Source organism: Alternaria incomplexa (genome assembly GCF_024043165.1).
Source record: "Alternaria incomplexa strain BMP 0042 chromosome Unknown scaffold_30, whole genome shotgun sequence".
Lineage (NCBI taxonomy): Eukaryota > Fungi > Ascomycota > Dothideomycetes > Pleosporales > Pleosporaceae > Alternaria > Alternaria incomplexa.
Window position 1 is genome coordinate 1 of NW_026249879.1, and position 13769 is coordinate 13769.

The 13769-nt window shown below is 54.2% G+C and overlaps 7 protein-coding genes across 7 annotated transcripts; 2 read left to right on the plus strand and 5 right to left on the minus strand.

Moving 5' to 3' along the window:
• Positions 1-2: 2 nt before the first annotated feature.
• Positions 3-3827, minus strand: J4E90_010900 (uncharacterized protein; the record flags this gene model as incomplete). Its single annotated transcript, XM_051440412.1, has 3 exons — positions 3-1584; positions 1632-2479; positions 2526-3827. The coding sequence occupies 3 exons, from the start codon at positions 3825-3827 to the stop codon at positions 3-5; spliced, it is 3732 nt and encodes a 1243-aa protein (XP_051285681.1).
• A 500-nt stretch (positions 3828-4327) lies between these two features.
• J4E90_010901 (uncharacterized protein) lies at positions 4328-6136 on the minus strand (the record flags this gene model as incomplete). The annotated part of the gene is made up of 1 exon (XM_051440413.1): positions 4328-6136. One exon carries the CDS (start codon positions 6134-6136, stop codon positions 4328-4330), a length of 1809 nt encoding a protein of 602 aa, XP_051285682.1.
• Positions 6137-6463: 327 nt separating this feature from the next.
• Positions 6464-7438, plus strand: J4E90_010902 (uncharacterized protein; the record flags this gene model as incomplete). Its single annotated transcript, XM_051440414.1, has 2 exons — positions 6464-6831; positions 6880-7438. 2 exons carry the CDS (start codon positions 6464-6466, stop codon positions 7436-7438), a joined length of 927 nt encoding a protein of 308 aa, XP_051285683.1.
• A 106-nt stretch (positions 7439-7544) lies between these two features.
• J4E90_010903 (uncharacterized protein) lies at positions 7545-8325 on the minus strand (the record flags this gene model as incomplete). The annotated part of the gene is made up of 2 exons (XM_051440415.1): positions 7545-8075; positions 8158-8325. 2 exons carry the CDS (start codon positions 8323-8325, stop codon positions 7545-7547), a joined length of 699 nt encoding a protein of 232 aa, XP_051285684.1.
• A 1087-nt stretch (positions 8326-9412) lies between these two features.
• Positions 9413-11287, plus strand: J4E90_010904 (uncharacterized protein; the record flags this gene model as incomplete). Its single annotated transcript, XM_051440416.1, has 2 exons — positions 9413-9523; positions 9590-11287. 2 exons carry the CDS (start codon positions 9413-9415, stop codon positions 11285-11287), a joined length of 1809 nt encoding a protein of 602 aa, XP_051285685.1.
• Positions 11288-11407: 120 nt separating this feature from the next.
• Positions 11408-12613, minus strand: J4E90_010905 (uncharacterized protein; the record flags this gene model as incomplete). Its single annotated transcript, XM_051440417.1, has 1 exon — positions 11408-12613. The coding sequence occupies one exon, from the start codon at positions 12611-12613 to the stop codon at positions 11408-11410; it is 1206 nt and encodes a 401-aa protein (XP_051285686.1).
• A 146-nt stretch (positions 12614-12759) lies between these two features.
• On the minus strand, positions 12760-13418 carry J4E90_010906 (uncharacterized protein; the record flags this gene model as incomplete). The annotated part of the gene is made up of 2 exons (XM_051440418.1): positions 12760-12766; positions 12820-13418. 2 exons carry the CDS (start codon positions 13416-13418, stop codon positions 12760-12762), a joined length of 606 nt encoding a protein of 201 aa, XP_051285687.1.
• Between the last annotated feature and the right edge of the window lie 351 nt (positions 13419-13769).

Genomic DNA, 13769 nt, shown 5'->3' on the forward strand with positions numbered 1-13769 from the left:
CCCTAACTCCCCCCATCAAACCCCCTATCCAACTTCTTCAGCGCCTCCTCCACCTCGACCGCCCTCTCCTCCCCACCCCTCAACCCTTGCAACCTGGGAAGATTATGCATAACGCGCTCCACCATCTCCTCCAGTGCTTTGGGATCTCTTACACCACCCCCTGCACCCGTCATGCTCCCTCCAATCCCACCTAGAGCAGTAGCGCGCATGTTATCCCAAACGGCTTGGGCGGAGTCTGACTTGGCTTTGCCTTTGGTGGTGGTATTGCCAGTATTACTTGCACTGCCAGGATTGCCATTGCCAGTACCGTTGGTGTTGTTGTTCATGTTTTGACCACCCCCATTATCTGTCCCCTTCGTCAGCTCCGTATTCTGAATCGGCAAACTCTGCTGCTGCTGGTGCATATGCGACGCCGAAGACTGCGGCACATGTTGACGTTTTCTCAGCATGACCTGGCCTTGTTTGTCCATGTAGGTTTCGTACCCTTGTTGGTCGAGCACTTCGTCGGGGACGCGGACGTTGACTGGTGATCGGTTGCTGCTGGCCCCAATACTACTACTACCACTGCCACTACCACTGCCACTTCCGCTGCTCTCGCTTGGGACAGCAGAGTTCGAGTTTGGGTGTGGGCTTGATGCCGCGGCTGGGGCGGCAGGGGCCTTAGCTTTCGCATTGGCATCCTGATTATACTTCTCCAACGCGTGAATACGGTCTTGATTCTCCTTATTGCCTTCCATGAGGAAGCGGAGACACATTATGGCGTGTTCGCGGATGTACGGGTTGTGTTCGTCGTAGGAGCAGCAGTTCAACACCGCCTCGATACCACCCAATGGCCGTATCTGATCTTGAACGTGCTTGTTCTTCCAGACCAGTGAGCTGAGGACGAGGACGGCGAGTTTCTTCAGATTGCGCCACTCGAAGTCTGAGGGCTCGTCGGCTGCTTCGTCCATGTAGGGTCGGGGTGAGGGCGAGGTGGGTGGAGGGATGTAGGCTTCGGCTGCGCCGGCTGTGGTGTCGTATGGTCGTTCGACAGCGACTGGTTGGGGTTGGGGTGGCTGTTGCTGGTCTTGCTGCTGGTGCGACGGAGGGATGAGAACCTCTACTGGGGCTGGAGGTGGTGGCGCGTGCTGGACATTCCTCAGAGGAGGCGGCGATAGCTGACCCTTGGGTATCGCTGCGTCCAGTTCTTTCAGTAGGGTGACCAGTTCATGTGAGATCTCCCAATTGCTCAGCATCCTCTTCCACGTTTCGTGTTCTGTAAGAATGGCAAAGAACTCGAGGTACTGGTATACGCCCTCGTACATGCGTTCCATATCCCACAGATTAAGAGGGAAGTCTTCGGGTTGCGCATGTCCAGCGCGGATCTGGCCTTGCAGGAAGATGAGGGCGCACGTTTGGGGAATGATATGGCGCCGGAACTCGGTAAGCAAGAAGTTGACCATGTGGACATCGCCTTGGTCGACTTGCGGGTGGTTTGCCTTGAGATGACCCTTCGTTGGCTGGGCACGGGCCTGTCTGGCGCGGAAGATATTTGTGAGGAGCTTCATGATGACTGCCTGAGCCGGAGAGATGATGTCCTTGGATCTGTCGTTACGTTAGTCAAAGTCCGTGTTTCCGATGGGTATACTTACTCAGACTCTCTAAAGGCGTGATAAGCAAACGGCAGTAGCTGATTGGCAAGAATAGCCTCCATGATCTTGACCATGAACTTGAAGTACAACTCTTCCTCGCGCAGATCCCAAGCAGCAACAAAGATCAACAACTCGCGCAGCAGATTCCGGCCATTGTCCTGCGCAAGAAGCAAATGACACCGAACCCCATGCATGCTCCTGACACTGCTGAAAACAGTCGGATCGGAATGATGACCAGGCTGTCCCTCCGTAGGCTCAACGATTCCAGCCATGATGATCATAGGTAGAACCTCAATCTCAGTAGGACCCAGAATAAGCGGAACATCTGTGAGCAACCCTCGGCCTTCATCACCAGGTATGTCATCGTAGTCGTCATCATTGTCATCGTCATCCTCTGGCGGAGGAGAGGTAGGAGACGCTACGTCACTGATTAGCCCTGATGGACGGTCGGGGTCTGGCTCCAGCCGCTTAAGCAGATCTTCTTTGCCATTTTGGAGTATCTCCGCACCGAAGGATGGCGGGTATGTCACACGGAAATCGATCTCACCTGCCGGGGGAGACCGTTTGATGCTGGGATCTAGTAACGAGTCATCCAATGCTGGTTTCGGGGATTGCTTCTCCGCTGTGGGTTGGGATGGTTGCTCGCTGTTGGACTCGTCGCCAGGGAGAGCTGTGATGGATGACCGCATCCTGTCGACCTCCACTTGGAGTTGGTTGATGCTTTTCGCCAGCGCCTGTACACTCTCTTCGTTCTTGGCATGCTGATCCACGACTTTGCGGTATGTGCTGGTTTGAGTGATCTGATCGCGATATCGGGCAACGACATCTGCATAGAGCATGTTCCATTTCTGAAAGTATTAGCAGGAATCAGGTCACACGACAGACGTAACCTACGTTCTTCTCCTCTTCACCCATGGTCTGCCACCTCCGCCTGCACTCGGCCGCAATTTCATTGGCACCTGCCTTGACACCATGATGTATCAGCGCCTTCTTGACGTCGTTGCCAGTCTCGCCAATGTAGAGCAGGAATGGCGAGGACGCAGGCTGTTGAGGAATCTTGAACGCGTCCAGACTTCGCGCTGCATGAGTCGGCAGAGGCTGCTCCTCCGGTGGCGGGCCTTGATCTTGTTGTGGAAACTCGTCCATTTTGTACTTCATGTCTGCGAAGTTGGGCAGTTCATTGTCGAGATGACTGTCAAATAGTTCGATCCAGAGCATCAGTTTCCGCTGCTCGTTCCGCGCGATGAGATTGTTGAGGAACTGCAAACAAGTGATGAGGAGCTTCTTGTACGCATTAATGACGCCCTGCCATTTGTCTTCGTCCTGGGTTCCAGCCTCGCCATCATAGCCCCGCGCCGTAACGCGTACACAGACATTGATCAATGCAAAAATGTCCTTGTCAAACAGTCTGTCAGCACTCAAATTTTGCACTCTCTCGCCATGTACCTGCACATTCCTTGCAATGCACACAAGCTGATTCAGCCGCTCCAGATCCCTAAGCAGACTCGGCGAATAGCTTGCAATGAGCGGGCCCGACAGACCCTCATATTCAGGCGCAGCAGGATCCGGTGCTGCAAAACAGCGGCGTTCGAGCGAGGGGATAGCAGCTTTAAGCACGCCCGCGAGATCGTCCCAGAACTCCCACGAGAGGCCGAGTTCTTCGCGCAACTCGAGGCTCTTCCGCGACTCTTCCAGCGTCTTCTTCACCACGTCGCGCTCTAGCATGCGCAGTGTATCGTCGCGGACATAGCCGGGGTTGTGGAAATGAACGGTATAGGGCGCGAGCGCGAGGCGTAGTCGGGTGAGGTAGGGTCGCGCGGTCATGCCGGACGAGCTCTCGGGCCGCTCCGAGTCGCTCACGCTCTCCGTGTCGTTGATGCTGTCTTCGGCCATGGCGGGCTCCGTCTCAGGCTTCACGTCGGGCGGTGATGGCGCGCGGCGGTCCCAGTCATTCCACAGTTGGTGCTCGGCGAGTAGCGATCGGTAGACCCATACACGAATGGGCCCGGGTGCGCGGAGGATGCGGTAGACGTTGTTGGAGGCCAGTTTTTCGACTATGTTGTGGTATTGCGCCAGCGCTATGGGTGCAAAGGCGAGGTGGGCAGTCTCTTTGCCCGTGTCTGCAAACGGCGAGGGGAGATGCAGAGCAGCAGGCAGCGAATCGGAGTGCGTGGAGGAGCCAGAGTCGGAGGTCATGATGGCGGCGGCGTTGACCAAAAATTTACAAGTCGCCTCAAGACGTTGCCCCACCATGGACCTGATCCCCCACCTGACGTATGCAGGACGAGGTAGCGATTCCCTCAGCTGTCGGTGGCAATCACTCGAGACTACCTAGGTAATCTCATTGCATTCACGTGTTCACTCACATCAAAATCATAAAAAGTCGATTTGTAACATTTTTCATTCATACCAATACTGGCGTCATTGATATGTACGGAGCATATGAACCTCGAGTAGGCATAGTATTTGGCCCGGCGAGTCTAGTGGTACCGCTTGTTTCAATCTTGGAAGCAATGTAATGTGGTCATGATACATGGTAATAGTATCTCCCACGGACATGAATTGTTCCGTTGACAAAGCCTTTCGGCTTTGCGCTGTGCCGTTAGGCATGCACGCGTGACCCTCACAAGGGTCGGTGGTGAAAGTGTAGAAAGGGAACGACGATGAGAACGTGGTGGCGACGTTATACGGGAATATTACATACCCTCGGCCTTGAGTCTAGCCGCCATGAAACGGCTCACCTTTTTGGTCTTGCCATCTCGTTCTTCTACGATGGGACTTTCTTCGTCCTCTTCAGTTGCCTTGAATCCGCCTTGGCGCTGGATGAAGCGATTGCGCGCCTTGTGATACTCTGCTTTGATCTCGCGGTCCAAGAGAACTGGATCAAACTCATCAGGTGCCTGGGGCTCTGAGGGTAGAGGGGCGTGCTCGGTAATGGTAGTGGCTAGTGTTCGTCCAGCTGGGCCACTTGGCACAGGCGACGCTTCTGGGACCGGAGGTGTTGGCAGCATCTGGGGAGGAGTGTTCGTCGCAGCGCGGGCACTCTTGAACCTGGATACCTTGGCGGGCTTGGGTGGATCTACCGGAGCGGCAGGGACGGCAGATCGCTCGACAATGGTATCGGATATGGTCGTTGTCGATCTAACAGGTAACTGCGCGGCTCCAGCTGGTTCTTGTACTGGCTTTGGCGCTTCAGATATGTCCAGGTCGTCGGCAAAGCGCACTCCCTTCTTCTTCGACTCCTTTGTATCAGCCGGCGCCGGCATTGTCGCAGGAGAAGCCATGGACTCATCGAACTGATCGTCGCTCTTCACTTTCATGGTACGAATGTCTCCGATGTGGTCTTCGAGAGATGGCTTGCCCGACTCAGGCCCTACATTCTCAAGCATGCGAGCGCCCAACTTCTTCTCAAGTTCCATCATCTGCTTGCGATAGTCCTCGGTGATGACAGGCTTGGTGCTGCGGCCATACTCGTCTTCTTCTTCGTCGTCCTCAGTGTCGTAGTCGCCGTAGTCGTCATCTTCTTCGTCAGAGTACGACGCAGTAGGCTGGTCCAGATCGAGTTCAGCGACAATCTGTCCGACTTCCGACATGCCATACTGAAGCATTTGCCGTCTCAGCTCGGCTTCCTCTGCAGACTCGTCATCTGGTATAATGGCATTGGCCAAGCTCTCGTAGTCGTCCTGCGTGAGCTCCTCATCGACAGAGAATTTTGCTTCGTAGTCGGGTTGTGCAGGTTGTGGTGTAGCTTTCGGAGTTGGTTCGACGTCGACCTCCTCAGAGAAAGACACTGACTTCTTGACAGGCTCTGGGTCTGAAGCTTCGGAGGAGGGTAGAGTGAGCGTGTTTTCGGAGGAGGACGGACTAGATTTCGACTCTGGTGTGGTGTGTGAAGTTGGCGTAGACGTGGACGGCGCATCTGGAGAAGCTTCTTGCGCCTCTGCTGCGTTCTTCTTCTCTAGCTCCGCCTTCTGGACACCAGCCTTGCGTAGGACCTCAACAAGCTCAGCTGCAGCCTTGCCCGTCTGATTCACAGAGCTCGAAACCTCGTTGCCATCGTCATCGAGTTCTTCCTCAATGTCCATCATCGGCTCGCCCTCTTCATTGTCCATGCCTGGCTCCAACAGAACATCGACACCAGCAAGCTTCTTCTCGGCAGCATCAAGGTTCTTTTCGATAGTAGCACTGCTCGTCCGAACATAGTCAATGCGTCTAGAGATCATGTCAATAACTTGGTTAGCAGTGCGTTCCATGGGCGAGTTCTTGCAGAGCAGCTCCTCGACTTCCTTGTGGTCCAGCAGGGTAAGGTCGAGGTCGCGTGCCATCTCACGTATCTGTGAGGGTGAAGGGTCGCTGGCGCCTTGGATCTCTTCTTTGAGCGCCTCATACTCAGCCTCCCAGGTCGTCCAGTGGGAGAGGGCTTTGCGCAGCTTATCGACATTTTGCTGCAGCTGCACACGGCGGCGCTCAATCTCCTCTAGAGCGCTCTGTGTTGAGGCTGCCATTTTTGCTGATGTGGTGAGTGGGTTGGAGAGGAAGGAAAGGTGAAGGAATTTTGTGTACGAGAAAAAGCGTCGGTCTTGGCGTCAAGCCCCACAAGGGAAACCATGCAAGCCATGCATACAGATCGTCGGTATGTCGTCTGTCAGACAGGAGCGGTTCCTGGACTTCAGACTCAGTCTTGTTTCCCCTGGTCTACATTTCTATCGACTTCCGGACATGCTCCCAATCTCGTAAGACGACCAGCGACTTCCACCCGCTGAGTCAGCACCAAACCTCAAGATCCCTCGGCCCCATCCTCGCAGCTCCCTCGCCTCCGCCTCATACCCGCCATGTCGAAAACCGCGCGCGGCGCCGACGCGTCCAAGCCAGATGGCGGTGCGTCTCTCTCCAAAACCCTCTACAACTTGTCTTTACAGCAGTCACAAACCCCACGTTTCCTCGCTGACGATGCATCAGACTCTTGCCCCGTATGCAGGTCGTCGCGCTTCCTCAACTCCAACATGCAGTTCAAGATCAACCCGATATGCTACCACAAAATGTGCGATACCTGCGTGGATCGGCTCTTTGGCAAGGGCAACAGTATATGTCCTGTTGCTGGATGCGCAAAGACGCTGGCTTATCGGAACTTTCGGAGGGCGACGTTTGAGGATCTGAAGGTTGAGCGGGAGGTGGATCTGAGGAAGAAGGTCATGAAGATGTAGGTGCTATTGACGCATAACAACGACGTCTGGCTAACAATCTACAGCATGAACAAAACAGAAGACGACTTCGAGTCCCTCCGCGACTACAACGATTACCTCGAGCAAGTCGAAGAAATCAACTGGAACCTCATCCTCAACATCGACGTAGACGCAACCTGGGCGAAACTAAAGAAATTCGAAGCCCTCCAAAAAGCCGAAACAGAAGCCGCCGCCCGCAACAAGAGCACCGGCATCAAAGACGACGTAGACCCGGGTTTCGCAATCCGCGGACTGAAGAAGCGCGTCGCGCCACCCGTCGAAGCACCTTTCGACCCATTCGGCGGCTACACCATCGCGCCACAATACTACGTCCTCCAGGACAGCTACGAGGTGGACTGGTACGCGCGTATGAAGCGAGATCCGGCACATCTGGTGGGAGGACACAGCTTGCAAGACTACTGCAGTCGGACACTACGCGAAGCATTCGGTGGCCTGGGCGTCTTTGTCGAAGACGAGATTCCCGCGCGGGAAGCCCCGTCCATGTCCATGGACGCGGATGTTGGTACTGAGCATGCCGCGACGGCAGCCATGAGCAGAGATGTCATCATGGACGACGTTTTCTAGTTTTCTTGCACTGTGATACCCGGCTTCAGGCCAGCATTTGGGCGGCGTTGAGATAGCGTTTGAGTAGATGGGATTATTCTTCATGGCATTATTCTAGGTCTAGGGGTTATATCCTGCTTTGCCCAACCTCACCTGCAGCCCCGTGATATCCAATGTCGTTGTACTCGAACTGCTCCTCAGGCAGCGCGTAACCGTGTCCGCCCCTACCTCGTTGCGCCCGCGCAGCGATGGGATTCGGATTGATGTCCCTTCTTGTATCCTCTTCATTTCTCTTCGCTTCCCCGCCATTCAGCACATCCAACTGCTGAAACACGCCCCTCGTCCTCGCGCCCCTCATGACCTTGACATCTAACCCCAACGCGCATCCCGTGGCAACAAAGCCCAACAACGCGAAGCTGAACAGCGCCTTGTACATCCTGCACACGCTGACCCCGGTGTCTGATTCCCAGCTTTCTGCGTCGCAAACGTGTGCCAATGTGCCTGAACACCACCACGCGAGCAAAGCGAAGGAGACAGTCCAGAGGAGCGTGAGGACGCTGTTGAGAATCAGATTGAGGGACGCGGATAGGCCGTGGCGGAAGTGTAGGACGATCGTAGTTGTAAGTGCGGCGAGGGTAAGGAGAGATACAGTCATTAGCTAAGTAAATGTTAGCATTGTAACCTTGAATTGGGTTTTTGAACTAGGTAAATAGCCAGGACGAAATGAGGAAGGGACTCACCAAGATAAACGTCCAAGGCAACCTATACCCATCATGCGCCAATTCACGCAGGAAGTAAAACATGATGCTCGCTACTACTAAGGACGAAAGCAGTTGCGCGCATCGTATGATGTGGAAGGGTAGGAATGGGTAGGCTGTGGGCTTCACCCGCGTCTTGCGCGGTGCCATCGTGGGCTAGAATGTGACGTGCTGTTTGGCGTTGTCGGCAAAGATGAAGTATGTACAAGACAATGATAGAGGTGTTAGTGGATGAGCAAAGACAGCATCTCCGTCATGTCCATGTTGAGACGCGGAGTTGAGACTAAACTAGGGGTCCAGCTGGCTGGTCTGGGCAGCTCAGCTTTCTCGTGTTGCGGCGGTTGGGCCGAGATGCTACCTTTTGGACGAAAGACATGTGGGAGAGTTACAATTCTTTCAGAGAGGCGTAGGAACAGGTTGGAGAGTAGTTGCGGTGTGTATTGTCATGAGGATAGCCTTGTTCGTTCCTGCTGATAGAGGACATCAGGCACCCGACTAGCGCGCCTGCCCACTTGGGCGTTTCAATGTTCTACAGCTTTTGACTATGATTTCATTGACAGCTGCTTGCCTCTTTACCACGTTCTTGCTACGCGCACTTCTACCGCTCGCGCACGTTCGGGATAACGGAAACGTAGCGTTGGCGGCAGATTTGGGGGTGTTCAAAGGCCACCTGGGCATGGACCGTTGCCACCAGTGTGGAATACGGCTCGCGCATGATGCACCGTCCTACGAAAAACCGTCTAGTTCCCGTTCATCAACTCCCGGACCCACATTGCGGCTGAGTAGTCGAACAAGTCTTCACCATGTCCCCGGAAGCCATAGGTACCATGTTCCCGATGGGATGGCTCTCAGCATGGCGACAACGCCAGGGATCGCGACCGCACCGCTTCGAGAGCACCAGAAAGCACTGAAGCTCCCATGAAGTATCCGGATTACTCATACGAGATCCCCGGTAGACGGCGTAAGGACGCAGGCAAAGAGTGGGTGTTGTGCCCGCCCCTGTCCCGTCTCGCATCGGATAAAATGGATACACGATATCAGGCCCGCACCTGCATATGGAATCTTGGATCTCGGCCCAAGATCTCGATGTCGCTAGCATGCTTTTCCTAGTTCAGTAGCGCTGACAAGCAATTTGTATTCCGCTGGTGTGCTCCAGGGCGGTGATTTACCGGTCTCCAAGTCTTGTATCGGCTATTCATTCTTTTGAGAGAGCGCTGCTTTTCCACGGGACGCGATTATGAAGTTACAGGCATCCACTTTGCTGGCGTTTGCGCTGTTGGAGTATGGTAGTGCCGCAGTTGTCGAGCGGGAGGCGAAGGGAGCGGTTAATGCCAGCTCTTATGACTTTGTACGTTGCCTTTCGAAGCCAACAGGTTCTATCCCGATTCCGAAGATGATCTAACAGACGATATAGATTGTAGTCGGAGGCGGAACTGCAGGTCTCGCCGTCGCTTCACGCATTAGTCTCGGACTCCCAGATCTCAACGTCCTTGTCATAGAAGCTGGACCCGATGGCCGTCAGGAACCAGGTATCAGCGTCCCAGGAAGAAAAGGATCAACACTTGGTGGCAAATATGATTGGAACTTCACCACCATTGCACAACCCGGCGCCAACAACCGCGTGTTTGCACAGAACCGTGGCAAAGTGCTTGGAGGATCCTCTGCGCTCAATCTCATGACTTGGGACAGGACTTCCGAGTACGAACTGGACGCATGGGAGAAGCAGCTCGGCAACAAAGGATGGAACTGGAAGAACTTGTACGCTGCGATGTTGAAGTGCGAAACATTCCTACCATCGCCTGCATACGGCACCGAGGGAGTCGGCACAAAGGGGCCCATCCGCACGCTCATCAACAGGATCTTTCCCCGTCACCAGTCCTCATGGTATCCCACCATGAACAGCCTCGGCTTGGCGACGAACCGAGAGAGCCTGAACGGCAACCCCATCGGTGTCTCGACCCAACCGAGCAACGTCAGCCCCAACTACACTCGCTCGTACGCCCCAGAATACCTCAAACTCGCCAAGGATAATCTGGTGTTGAAGCTAGACGCGCGTGTGGCGAAGATCAACTTCAAAGGAAAGACTGCCGTTGGCGTCACCCTGGAAGACGGTACAACAATCACCGCGCGAAAGGAGGTCATTCTCTCGGCTGGATCGTTCCAAACTCCCGGTCTTCTGGAACACTCCGGTGTCGGCAACTCTACTCTGCTCAAGAAGCTCGGTATTCCCGTTGTTAAGCACCTACCTTCGGTTGGCGAGAACCTACAAGACCACATTCGCATCCAAATCTCCTACCAACTGAAGCCCGAATACCCTTCCTTCGACGTCCTCAAGAACGCCACTCGCGCGGCTGCCGAGCTAGCCCTCTACAACGCGGACGAGGTGTCACTTTACGACTACACCGCCAGCGGCTACGCATACTTCCCCTGGGGTACCGTCGGCAACGAGACCGCTTCAAAGCTCCGGAACCTCGTCGACAGCGACGCGAGCTTGACGTCCGCAACCGACAAGTTGAAGAAATCATACTTCTCCCCCGCTCTCAGCACAAAGGTACCTCAACTGGAAGTCATCTTCTCAGACGGCTACACCGGTCTGAAAGGCTACCCCGCCGTCAACTCCACCCAATTCGGCATTGGCACATTCGCACTAATCGGCGTGGTTCAACACCCCTTGAGCAAAGGAAACGTCCACATCTCCTCCCTTAACATCAGCGACAAACCGCTCATCAACCCAAACTACCTCTCCCACCCCTACGACCTCGAAGCCGCCACAAACCTCGCCAAGTACCTGCGTAAGATCGCTTCTACCGCGCCCATGAGCGAGGTCTGGACAAATGAGTACGAACCGGGCAGTGCTGTGCAGACGGATGCGGATTGGCGCAAATATGCGCTGGCGAATACGCTGAGTATTTATCATCCTATTGGTACTGCTGCGCTGCTGCCGGAGAAGGATGGTGGTGTTGTGGATGCAGAGTTGAAGGTCTATGGTACTAAGGGGTTGAGGGTGGTGGATGCGAGTGTTATTCCTCTTTTGCCGAGTGCGCATTTGCAGACGCTTGTTTATGGGATTGCGGAGAGGGCTGCGGAGATGATTGTTAGGGAGCATAGTTAGGTGGTAGGGTGTTAGTGAATGTATGCACGATACTTGGATCAAAGAATTATTGACTGGAGGAATCATGGTGCTGTTTCTAGATCAAAATGCGGAAGGAGAGTTATCAACCATATCCAGCTCTCAGTAATCAAAGTCTTCAAACACCACTTTCTGTCCCTCCAGCCACCCAGTCACCTCCTTTCTCATCCCCTTTCCAGCACACACATACCACGTCTCAGCCTGCACATACTGTACATCACTTTTCATCATCCTCCTCTCCACCACCTCTGCCTCCGCCTTGATCTCATCTTTCATCTCAGCAAGCTCACCCTCCACAGCCCGCCCAGTCAAAAACACCTTCGCACACTTCCCAAGCCCGGGATACCGCTTAAACGTATCAAGCACCAACCCCACATCCTCTCCCCTCACCGCCCACAGCAACACGAATCCTCCGTTCTGCAAATCCAGCCCACCGATCTGGCCGAATAAAGGCGTGACGCCCACACCGCCAGCCACAAACACGTTTCTCCCCTCCCCAGCCCTAGCACTCTCGACTTTAAACTCCCCTCCCACCCCCAAAACACCAACCTCCAACCCTGCCCGCTCATTCTGCTGGAACAGGAACTTCGTCACAGTCCCCACCTTTCTGATAGTAATCTCAAACTTCTTCTCTTTACTCCCATCTCCTGCCTTAGGGTTCGAGGAGATCGTAAACGTCCTAACAAAATCATCATTCAAACTCCCCGGATCCTCATCCCGCATATGCTCATACCCTACATCGAGCTCTTGACTGAAATCAAGCGCGATCCACTGACCAGGCCGGTATGTCAGACCGCCATCGACGGAGAAAGTGAAGCGTGCGATGCTGGGTGTGAGGATTTCTTTCTTTGTGAGGAGGGCTGTTTGCCGCGTGGAAGTGGAAGAGGAGGTGGTGCTGGAGAGAGCGGCGCGGATGTTGCCTTCAGTAGCTAGTGTACGGACGAGTGGGTTGTACGGACTCGGTGTTTTCTTTGTGCCGCGGAAGGATAGACCCGTTTTTACGTACCGGCATTCTGAGATTGTTATTTTGACGGCGAGGTTGCTGCCTGGGAGGAGGGCAGAGGCGTCTGTGCTAGCGAGGATCTCGGTCGTGCCGGTTATATACACAACATCTCCGGTTTCGTAGTCTGGAAACACAAGCCCGATTTTTGGATCTAGCATAAGATTGCCGAGGGATTGGTAGAGCCGGTTCCCAGAGTATTCGGGGTAGGCGAGGGTAGTTGGGGAAATTATTCGGACGAATCCCGGTGGGCCGCCGCGGTGGTTGACGTCCATGTCGTCTTCTGTGCTGGTGGAGAGGAAGAACATGTCGGATTTGGATATCAGTGCTGTGCCTTCTGTCAAGTGTTAGCACGAATAGTAAGATGTCTCAGTACCGCGTTAGCAAAGCATAGTAAGAGAGCTACAAATAGTAAGATGTCTTACTATTGCGTTAGCAAAGCATAGTAAGAGAGCTACATACTAGTAATAAGTTAGTAAGATATCTTAAGAGCTATTTGTGGCGGCTACTTTACCCTGCGGATAACGATGAGGCTTGCGATACTAGTTCTGGGTCTGAAAGCGCGGGCCGGATCTCGTATTGGTTGAGGTACTTTGGGCAGTTCCCGAGACTTTGCTCGATATTCGTGACGAGTTGGAGCTGTGTTTGTTTCCTGTTTGACTCGCCTTCTACTTCGACGTCGACGTCTTTTATCGTACCTGCGATCATGCGGCCGGCGGTTTTGACTCTCTTTCTCGTCATCAGGTGGATGGCTAGACCTGCCACTAACTTTGCACCGTCTTTCGCTTGTGTCATCTCGCCTTTCTCGCTTTTCTCCCCTCCACCCACGAGCGCTTGCACAACAGGATCGTGCTTGCCGTCGACAAGAGTGCGCGTACCGATGAACCCGCCACCAAGCGGCTCAGAGAAACCAGGTTCGCCACCCCATAGTGTCGTCCAAGGCCGATCCTGTGCATCTAGAGTCCCGAATGCGAGCAGAGGAGCGTGTTGGAACATGAACGCAGCTTGTGGCGTGAGCATGGCTGAAGTCGGGTTGTCTTGAGGCGGAATGCGGAGGAGGCGGTGCATCTTCTCTTCGCCCTCGTTCCAGGGCATGCCTATCGAGAAAGACATGTCGATAGCTTGTGAAGTGAGTCTTAACGTCCGTTTCCGTTTTGTGTGAGGTCAGTTACTCGAAATCTCTAGTCCCGGCTCTAGGTAATATAGCTTGTGCTGCTAGATAGAATTCTTTGGTGTCATGCTCCGGTCCAGAGGCTCATCCATTGACTTTATTGCCGTCGGCATACATCCTAATAATGCTTTGCATCGACTTGTTGAGGTGTCATCCGAAGGGCGCATTGGTGGTAATGCCGCAGCATGTCGCCATCGGCGGCATCCAAATAGTAATGGTCTAGGTCGGCCCTACATGCGGGGGAAGGGAAGCTAGCCCAAACGGGTGGGGACGCCTTACAAGAAGGATGTAGT